General features: G+C 42.0%; 1 protein-coding gene across 6 annotated transcripts in view; it reads right to left on the reverse strand.

Moving 5' to 3' along the window:
• Positions 1-408: 408 nt before the first annotated feature.
• The window catches only part of septin4b (septin 4b), a 66,285-nt gene continuing 56,338 nt past the window's right edge, over positions 409-10,355 (reverse strand). For 3 of the 6 annotated variants that reach the window (XM_016232820.1, XM_016232822.1, XM_016232821.1), the window contains 10 exons: positions 6,877-7,176; positions 5,929-6,025; positions 5,509-5,595; positions 5,312-5,435; positions 5,023-5,157; positions 4,047-4,164; positions 3,866-3,967; positions 1,797-1,893; positions 1,061-1,223; positions 409-666 (listed from right to left, as the gene is read on the reverse strand). In XM_016232820.1, the coding sequence (XP_016088306.1) occupies positions 444-666; positions 1,061-1,223; positions 1,797-1,893; positions 3,866-3,967; positions 4,047-4,164; positions 5,023-5,157; positions 5,312-5,435; positions 5,509-5,595; positions 5,929-6,025; positions 6,877-7,176 (1,446 nt within the window). In that variant the 3' untranslated portion in view covers positions 409-443. Of the gene's footprint in view, positions 667-1,060; positions 1,224-1,796; positions 1,894-3,865; positions 3,968-4,046; positions 4,165-5,022; positions 5,158-5,311; positions 5,436-5,508; positions 5,596-5,928; positions 6,026-6,291; positions 6,555-6,876; positions 7,177-10,355 lie in introns of those variants that run through there. The other 3 variants (XM_016232823.1, XM_016232824.1, XM_016232825.1) reach the window with 2 other exon arrangements.

Genomic DNA, 10,355 nt, shown 5'->3' on the forward strand with positions numbered 1-10,355 from the left:
AGCTTTTGCAGTTTTATATAGAAATACAACAAAACCAAAGACATACATTACAACCAATGCAATTAATGAACATTATACAAAATAAAGTTACATTGTAAAAAGAAAAAAAAACTAAACACTTAAATTATTCCATTGTATCTCTCCTATGACATCAATCCTGGGGTAGAAACACATACTGGACAACGAGCGGAGCGGTTAAAGGGCCCCGGGGCCAGACGCGTCTGCATTACACATCGACTCCAGATTTACACAAGGACACGGAGATATTTCATTAATAGACCGTCAGTCAGACTTACACAGTTTAGAGTTAATAGGTTTCAAGCGGCTGTTTCTGCAATAGTGCCGCTGAATAATCATGTTGGGTTCCTCAGAGAACCTTTCAGTGATCAGCTCCTTAAAAGTCCCGTGCTTAAATACAGTGATGGACTACATATGAGCCGCAGCTAGGACCCTTTGGAGTGAGGGTCGGCGCTGGGTGGGGGCTCTAAGTGAGGATCCTCTGGCTCCGAATGCTGCTCGTGATGCTGCGTTTGCTCGTGTGGCTCTCGGCTGGGAGAATGCCGTACCTCCTCGTCTTTCTCACGGATCAGCTTCTCTGTCTCGGTGTCGGTGGCGCCGGGCACCATGGGAATGGGGAAGTCGGTGCCGCTCTCCCTGGTCAGTTTGCTGCTCGGAGCAAAACAGCACAAGCATGCATGAGAGCATGAGAACTGCTGTCGCAAACGGCAGCCGCACAAGCATTGCACACAAATCAAGTGCTTCAGAAGCAATACAGCAAACAATCCCATGTTCATTAGAGCTAGAGTACAAAAAGTAAGCTGCTGATATTTAATTAATTGTGTGTAAATATATATATATATATATGTGTGTGTGTGTGTGTGTGTTTGTGTGTGTATATATATATATATATTAACTTCCTAACGTGTTGTAGTGACGTAATATTTAGCAGTGTTCTAGGATGTGCAGGTAAATCTGTAAAGGGGACAGGAAGGGACGTGGGTGGCTCGTCAAACCTGACAGTAATGTGATGTGTGACTGAAGCGTGCGAGCGCGTGCGTACTTGCGGTTGCGCTCCTTCACCACCATGCGGGTCATGCTCTGGATGCAGTGCGCTCGGTAGTTCTCGTAGTGTGTTTCCCGGGTCACGTCCTTCAGATCCTGCATGTGTGATCGGACCAACATGTTCCTCAGCTTCACGAAGTCACAGTGCGCGGGGTTCTCCACTGTCCAACAAACACACACACAGTACATATCCAGTCTGCTAATGATCATGAAATATGATGAATATCTTCATTTGGTCTTGTAAATGTAAAGAATTCGGTAAGCCCTGTATGCTTGACTGGTTTTGCAGATGGTGGGAAATGTTTTTAAAGTCGTGTTTGTTGTCAGGATCATACCTTCTACAATTCCCCAGGGGTACAGACGTCCTCGAACCCTCTTGCCTTTGGCTTCCACTACTGTGTTACTGCCGATCACAGCGAAGGGAATGCTGTCCTGAGGGAGGAGAACCATTAGACGACCGTCTCAACACAAACCACGCTTTCCACAAACAGCCCGTACCAAAACACTAAGTCACACAGCGCGGGGTGCTCCACTGTCCAACACACACACACACACACACACACACACACACACACACACACAGTACATATCCAGTCTGCTATTGATCATGACATAGGATGGTTATCTTCATTTGGTCTTGTAAATGTAAAGAATTCGGTAAGCCCTGTATGCTTGACTGGTTTTGCAGATGGTGGGAAATGTTTTTAAAGTCGTGTTTGTTGTCAGGATCATACCTTCTACAATTCCCCAGGGGTACAGACGTCCTCGAACCCTCTTGCCTTTGGCTTCCACTACTGTGTTACTGCCGATCACAGCGAAGGGAATGCTGTCCTGAGGGAGGAGAACCATTAGACGACCGTCTCAACACAAACCACGCTTTCCACAAACAGCCCGTACCAAAACACTAATAAACTTAAAGTGCCTCTATTATGGGTAATGAAAGGTTCATATTTTGGTTTTGGGAGTCCCCACCAACAGGTTGGCATGCATTGAAGGTCAAAAAACGCTTTCATTGTCTTATAACAGTGTTACTCCTTGTGCGGCTCGCCAAGCTTTAATGTGTGGCTCGCATGGCAGATGGCAGTAAATAATGCGATGATATGATCAATACAGATATTTAATAAAAACATTAAAAACAAGCAGGGCTAAAACTAAGCCATTTAAAAAACTCACACCGTGTCTACACTGGACGCGAGCGTCGTGATGCGACGCAACAAAAGACAATAGAACCCATTTTAATTATGGCCCTATGATTTCTGCGATGCGGAAAACGCGGCCGGAATTGCGGAATCCAGTCATAAAAACAGAATTTTCTGTATAACGCAGAATGTCACGGAATTTGTCAAAGTTTGGGTGAATAAATCAAAAGCAGGTCATTACACTTAAATCAAATCGCAATATTGACTGGTATCTGTAAATATTAAGCTGCAAAAACACCATTTAAATATGAATCCTGCATGTCTCTTTATGAATGAATGGCACAGACGCGCGGTTTCGTTTACTACACACATACTGCGGTCTCGCTAAATGAGAACATAAATAGCCTACATGAACAACATGTGTCTGCTCTATTATAAATAATTTATATGTTAAAAATACCCAAAACAGCGGAATTACAAGATGGAAATATAGACTAGAAAGATATTTAAACTTGCTCTGCCCTTACGTCCATGACATTGACTCACTGCCGAGTTGTTTTGGCAATCTTTCCAGCTCTTAACGCCGAATGTGCTCTTATGGTTTGATACATGATGGGTTAATGTAGAAGCAAATAACTTTAAATAAATAACTTTTAAAAATAAACCCCTTTGTATTGCATTGCATATGGTATGTTCAGGGATGACAGATTGAGAAGCAGACATGCTATTTATGACTGGCTGTAACTTTTCATACTTTGCAGTAAAAGTGGCTCTCCTATTAACTTTGTCCTATAAGTGCGTTGCTTGTGAAAAAATAGTGAAGATCACTGTCTTATAATATGCATTTATTTTTACCTTACTTGCTCAATGACTCCCAAACGATTCGCTCAACGGTTCATTTTTCCAAACCCCTGCTTTGCGTGACGCTAATCTGCGGTGATTGGTGCGATTGGTCTCATGTTCATTTCATCTCGCCTGTAACGCCTGATAAAGCAGCGTTTGTGAGCGCAGTGCTGCTTTGTGTACAGTGTTACCGGGGAAACCGATATTTTACCGCAAAGAATTAATTAGCATTTTCATTCAGACCAACGCGAAAAGACCAACAAGTGGGCGTCCAAATGAAACGGCTTGTGATTCGTTTTAAAAAGACTAGTTTCAATGATTCAGAGTCGACCTTCTTTTGAGATAAAATAACTTTATAGACGGTGCACTTTCAGATTTAAAACTTTGCAGGATGCTTTCATTCACTCAGAGCTGTGTTACACACTGCATGAACGGTAGTTTACAAAAATCCACAATAGGGGCACTTTAATGTTTGATTAGTAATATGCATTGCTAAGAACTTAATTTGAACAACTTTAAAGATGATTTTCTCAATATTTAGATGTTTTTGCACCCTCAGATTCCAGATTTTCAGCCAAATATTGTCCTCTCCTAACAAACCATACATCAATGGAAAGCTTATTCATTCAGCTTTCAGATGATGCATACATCTCAATTTACAAAAATTTACCCTTATGTCTGGTTTTGTGGTTCAGGGTCATCATCTCATTTTATCGTCTGCATAGTTACACATTTGAAAATATGTGTGATGGTATTTAAGAAAAATACCTGAAACATTTACTGAAAACAAGAACTTTGGACAGCTGGATGTCTTTTCTGACCTTGAGCTCTTGGTCTTGCTGTTTGAAGTCCTCATCCTCGTCTGAATCACAGTCTGGAAACTGGTAGATCTTTATTCCGTACTGCTCGATCTCCTCTCGGATCTGAAGGGTTTGACACTGAAATAAGTCCACGGCACATCTGTACACACACGTGACAGATCTGGACAGCTTGAGCACTTGCCTTGATTTTCTTCTTCTTGACCTCCGCTGGGGTGAGCGTGTCAGCTTTAGCTAGTACAGGAACAATGTTGACCTTCTCATGAAGAGCCTTCATAAACTCCACATCCAGAGGCCGTAACCTGACACACCAACACACATTAACCACTCTCACAACAGAGCAAACTACTGCGTGTCAAGACAGACTTTAAATTATAGCTTAAATAAAGCCCCGTCCTAAAGTTTTAACCTGCTTAAAATGTCATTTGAAGGTGATATTTACAGTAATTTACATTCTGAATTCATTTTGAACAGAGATTCATGTCACTCCTCAGACAGCAATAACAGCATTTGGCCAGCAGAGGGCACAGACAGATCATTTACTGTGTCGTATGCCTGAAACAAGAGATGGACTGTTTCAGTGTCGTCCAGTAAAAACTCTATTATGACTCTAAAATATGAGCTGCTGGGTCAAGGGTCTGGAAGAACTATTTCTCAACTATTTATCAAGCTCTTGATCTTGTTGCTCTTCAATTTCAAACAACACGTAAAAGCCATTGTGGTAACAAACATGTGGAACAAAAATAAGTGATATAAAAAGTATACTTGGACTAAATAGAAATGTGCATATGTAACATTAAAATTAGTGATAATGCATGATCAGATTATTGCATTAGTGCATGAAGTGTCCAACCTTGTTTTTTAGGTGAAGTGCATCATCCAGACATTTGAAGGGCACTTTTTCTTTTTGTAATTTTAATTTTTAACACACTTATCAACTGTTTAGAAGAACAGCATAGAATAGCGCATAAGTATGTGAACTGGGACACACATGTGCCCTCTGGAGCGAGCGAGTGTTAGCACATCAAGAACACAATAGCAGGATCTGACGGATCAGCCTTCACGGGGTTCGAATATAAGCTTTAACCACTGCACCACAGCACCACGGTGAAGATACCCCCCTCTGATCAGATCTAGAGTACCGCTGGTGGCACTCGTACCCGTGACCGAAGGGCGAGATGAAGTACAGGCAGCAGTGCACGCGGTTATCCTGGATGTTCTTGCGGTTCAGTCCGCTCTCGTCCCTGAAGTACTGCTCAAACTGCTGGTCGATGTAGTCTGCCACCGACTTCCAGCTGAACACAAAACACACAGATCAAAAACAGTAAGAGATTTCTCACAGTACCAGCATTATACATCATGGTAGTATTAGATGTATCAAATCACTGTCTTGCAGTATCGAGGATCTACTGAGATCACCAATCAGAAACCCTCAAGCCCTTTATGTACCATTCAGTGTTATTGACGGCGTCCCCGAATCCTGGTGTGTCCACGATAGTGAGCTTCAGCTTGACGCCCTTCTCCTCGATGTCCACCGTGTGTTTGGTGATCTCCACCGTCTGAGTGATCCTCTCTGCCAACACAGTGATTATTATTAGATTATTATACAGTAAAGGGAAGTGACAGCCGCCAGAGATGAGCCTCACCTTCAGCATTGAGCAGATTTCTGTCTTTGTAGAGATCTGTTAGGAACAGACTGTTGACCAGGGTGGACTTTCCCAAACCTGACTCTCCTGTGAGGAAGAAAAACACCACCATCATCATCAACAACACCAGTGACATTAAAGCTACAGTTCACCCAAAAATGTATGTTCTCTCATCCCTCCTCACACTAGGCCTGATGTGGGTAATAGAGTACAATCTAGTCACTGCCCGTCGTATCGGAAAGAATGTGAAGGTTTGAGAGATGCAGTGGAGTGGATGATTTCAGTGAACAACAGCTTCAATATTAGTAAGTGGAACAGAGCAGCGTGGACTAAATTATTTTTGGGCGAGCTATACCATTGATATGCAGAACAGAAGAACACACACGTTCACATTGTTTGTTCAGTGGATGTTGAAATTACCTGCTACCATTAAAGTGAAGTCAAAGCCCTTCTTCACAGATTTGCGGTGAACCTGGTTTGGCAAAGTCGCAAAGCCCACATACTCCTTGTCATGGTCCTACCAAGAAAAAACAATAAGAGGGCAAGCAAGAGAGAATACAAAATGTTAAAGAGTATTAAAAAGATCACTGAGCAGATAAATTAAAGGAATAAAAAATAAATTTGTAATATTTTAAAATGAGAATACAAAAATATTAATAAACAATATATAATCCCTGTAATGATGCATAAATGTATAACGTACTAACTACTCTTATAAAAAATAACATTAAAAAAAAGTAGTTGATAGAGAGATGACCCAAGAAGCAAAAAAGCAAAAAATACCCCTTCGGTATAGTGAAATGTCAGTCTTCATTCTGTCGGCTGTGTCTCTTATCATCATGCTTTATAACACCAGCAGCAGCAGGAGCTGACACACATTGAGCGTTTCTCTCTGGGAGGCAAACCACAGGTGCCAGGCTTTGGGTGGAGCGTCATAAACCCAAAAAGAGCTTTACGCCTTTCATTATCATCCTTTACACACATGCTATAGACCACCAACAGGATCCACTTAAAAACATGTAATTAAAATGCAAGGACGTGACACATGAAACACAAGCTCAAGAACAAAAATACGGTTCTAATTCAGAAACATAAAACCAACACAAGGTAACTGCTGTATGGGTGCTACTGAGATCCCTCAGAAAACAGTCCTGTGCCAGTAGTGTGATATAGTGATGGTGCTGGATGGAAATAATATCACAGTATTTTGATATGTACCATGGTACTGAAGGATTCAAAGAATACTATGGTACATTCCAACATAGTAATACAGTGCTTTTAGGTTAGTCGTTCGGAGTGGTATTTTGGGGTGTTTGCGCAAAGACTCTCATGAGGGAATCAAACCCTGGCTATCCCTGCATGCTTTACCTCAGTCGAGTCATAGGGGTCATAGCAGCCCCAGGGGCTCTTAGGCCTGGATGGGCTGATGGAAGACGCCAGGCTAAAGTCCACTCGGCCCCGCTGAGCCCCGCATCTGGACTCGTGCTCTGTGTCTCCGGGGCCCCTGAGCGCCGCCGCGGGCCTCAGGAAGGAGGGCATCCCTGGGGTGTGGGGTCTGCTGTGACCCTCGCCCTCACTATCAGCCCTATGGGGCCCGTGGTGGGCCAGCGGGTGATGTCCCATGATGTGCTCCAGCTCCGAGTCCTCCGAGTCTTCCTTAGGGAAGTGCTGAGGTCAGGAGGGTCGGGACAGAACACACGGGCAGGTGCGAGAGTGGTTTAATATGGAAAATTAAGGTCATGGAGAAGAGAAGCAAAAAGAGAATAGACCATTTAGAGGTTAGATACAAAACACTGTGCATGTCCTTACAAAAGATTACCATAGTAAATACCTACTATCTACTAGCAGCCCAGTAAATCACCTTTAGTGAAACATTTTGCCAAAAATCAAGGTTACCATGGTAAAAGTTTGACAAGGTTTTATGAATTCAAGAAAAGCACATTAGTAGTAAAAGGAGTGTTCCTGAGGAAGATGACACTGGACAGCACACATCTACATGACCGCTGTTAGTGTCCACACGGGACGAGAGACACCAGACACACACAGAACAGAACACAGCGATACTCTCTGTGCTGATTATTGCTAATAATGACAGGACCCATGCTGCTGTCTATCCACAGCAGACATATGAACGATAGAGAAGTTCTGTTCAACACATCCACCACGCTCACGCTCTGGCTTTATGCTCTTTAACTTTTTCTCCACCAGCGTTTTTGAAAAACAGTTGCCAGCCACTGCCAGCATTTTTGATGATTTTCACTAAAATTTCATGGCACCCAGAAACTTTTGTTGTATGAATATCTGAACATGCAATAAATCAAAATAAAGAAGAGAGTCGCTACTTTTAAACAAAAAAACTTTATTCTAGCTTCAAGCATTCTTTCTTTTTTTTTTAAATCAACACTTGAATGTAAGTAAGTTTTTATGCAAAGTTTGGACATTTTCACTATCATAAAATGGTGAAAAAAAGGAAATATTTGCTCTTTTGGTTGAAGAACTCCTAGGAAGAGTACAAGAATAGTTTAGAAGTGTTGTATTTACTAGTCTACTAATTTTACATGGCGCTACAGCTACCAAGAATTAAAATGTGGAAAAGTGTGGAATTTAAGGATACAAAGAGCATCATTTTATAAGAAAAAGGCATGAACACGTCACACACTCACATTTATTATAACAGACATGAATTCAAAAGTTGTGGAGATGCAAACTCTTCTTTTATCTGTCTGCACAAACGAGATCCAGTTTAATTGCACAGGCATTTGAAGGAAATGAGCAGCAGATCAGACAGACTATTACATAGCTGTGCGCCAACAGCCACAAAAACACACAAACACACCACCGCTGAGCTTGAACCTGGACTGGGACAGAGGACAGCGGACACGAACGCTTTACTCACTGACAGTATGTCTGAAAGATAAGAGGGTGCCAAACCATTCAAGGATTTAAACACAAAAGGTCATATTTTAAAGTTTACAATAATTTACAACTCCAGTTGGAGTAACATGTACACGGGTCAAAAGTCCAGCAGACCATTTGGAGCTGTGCAAAGAAACATTGATTTATTCCTATGTATAAAGAGTTGCAGGAATCAATTTAAGATGAAACAAAAAAATGCAAGGCTGACTCTCTCAAAATCATTAAAACACATATTTGTTTGTCAAACTTAGGGAAAGAATCAAATATGACCCATGTCTGGACTCATACAGTGCACCAAATTAGCAAGTTTAAGATTAATAATGCCTTTAGAAACTGAGGCCCAAAACAAGAACTTCAGTCTTCATCGGTTCTTCAATTCTCATTAAAATTTAAAGATACCCCAGATCTAATATCCTGCAGACAGGCAAGCAATAATCCGAAACCTTTCTTGTCACGCTTCTCAAAGGCAAATAAACTGAAGTGTCTAATAGTGCTATACTGTAGAACGCAGTTTACAATGAGATCAAGTCCAGAATATCCTGGAAATGTTCAGGAACTTTGGTGCAGAAAATATATCTAAATAGCCACCTTTGAGTCGGTGAAGAGAAAGCAGGTCATCAGAGCGCTTGTCTGTCAGGTTACTGTGGTCAAACCTGCTCAGCCACGCATGAAGACTTCAGCGCTGTGAGCATGGACTGTATAAAAACATGGACGTAGTGTCCGTGACGTCACCTGTAGGTTTCTGAAGAGCGTTTTTGAAGCTCAAAGTGGGCGGAGCTGGCCGTTGCCATCTTGGCAGCGCTTCACTCCCGGATAATAGAAAATGGGCAAAGAGGCGGGAGCTGGTTGCTGAAGCCACGCCCACCTAGCTCGACGGTGGTGACAGCAGTGGCAATCCACCTGTCACTCAAGTGGCCACGCCCTTAATTATGCAGAACTTTAAGGCTTAATATAATTTAAATGGATGAGTTATAAAAAAATTCCCCCCCCTCACAGTTGTCATGAAGGGCAAAATTAGCTATATAGACCAAAATAATTTTTTTTACCATTTGTTTCTGCTGTAAAGTTGGGCATTTTAACATGGGGAGTCTATTGGACTGACTCTCTTTTGCAGCCAGCCTCTAGCGGCCAGTCGATGAATTGCAGTTTTAGTCACTTCCGTGTTGGTTTCACCAGAGACAGCGGGAGGTTGCCGCTTGGCTGTGAGTGAAGAGAGCTGATCTCAGACCAGAAATCACACACTAACCACTCTAAATCACAAAAACACTATTCAAGCAGCCCAAAGACAAACCACAGCTGGAGAGGGTAAAGTCTGAAAGCATTCACTAGGGCATTGTTATTATTTATTTGATGAATAGAATCACATTTATATTAATCAGTCTCATTAAAATGTGAGTTAAATCATTTTTAATATATAAAGCTATCCAATACTAGAATGCTCCTATCCCCATCTGAAGGACTGAAGCTGTGAGTTCACATGGTTTGATGGGATTGTTTGACAGACACAAACAATGACACGTCTGCACCGTGCCGTCCATCACCAATACTCTCATCTCTCTTTAGTGTTTGCTCAAGCTGCTGTCTGCAAGGTTTTGAATTATAAAATACTATCTTGTAGTTATATGCAGTTGACCTCATAAAGAATGTATCCTAAATGTCAAGTGATGGTTCAATCAATAGTGTGAGATCCACCTGATCCATAATTCGGTCTCTGCTGAGTTAAACCTCAGAGAACATGCTTCACATCAGCTCTGCTGCTGACCGACTGTGTGTTTATGTGTTTGCAGAGAGCTGTAGGTGTGAGTGTGTGTGACAGCAGCTGAGTGTGTGTCAATGGAGCTGTTGTGTGAATCAGCACAGCGTAGCTCTTTGTGTGTGTGTGTGTGTGTGTGTGTGTCTGTGTGTGTCTGTGTGTGTGTGTGTGTGTGTGT

The sequence above is a fragment of the Sinocyclocheilus grahami genome, unplaced genomic scaffold (genome assembly GCF_001515645.1).
Source record: "Sinocyclocheilus grahami isolate Dianchi unplaced genomic scaffold, SAMN03320097.WGS_v1.1 scaffold419.1, whole genome shotgun sequence".
NCBI classification, from domain to species: Eukaryota; Metazoa; Chordata; class Actinopteri; order Cypriniformes; family Cyprinidae; genus Sinocyclocheilus; species Sinocyclocheilus grahami.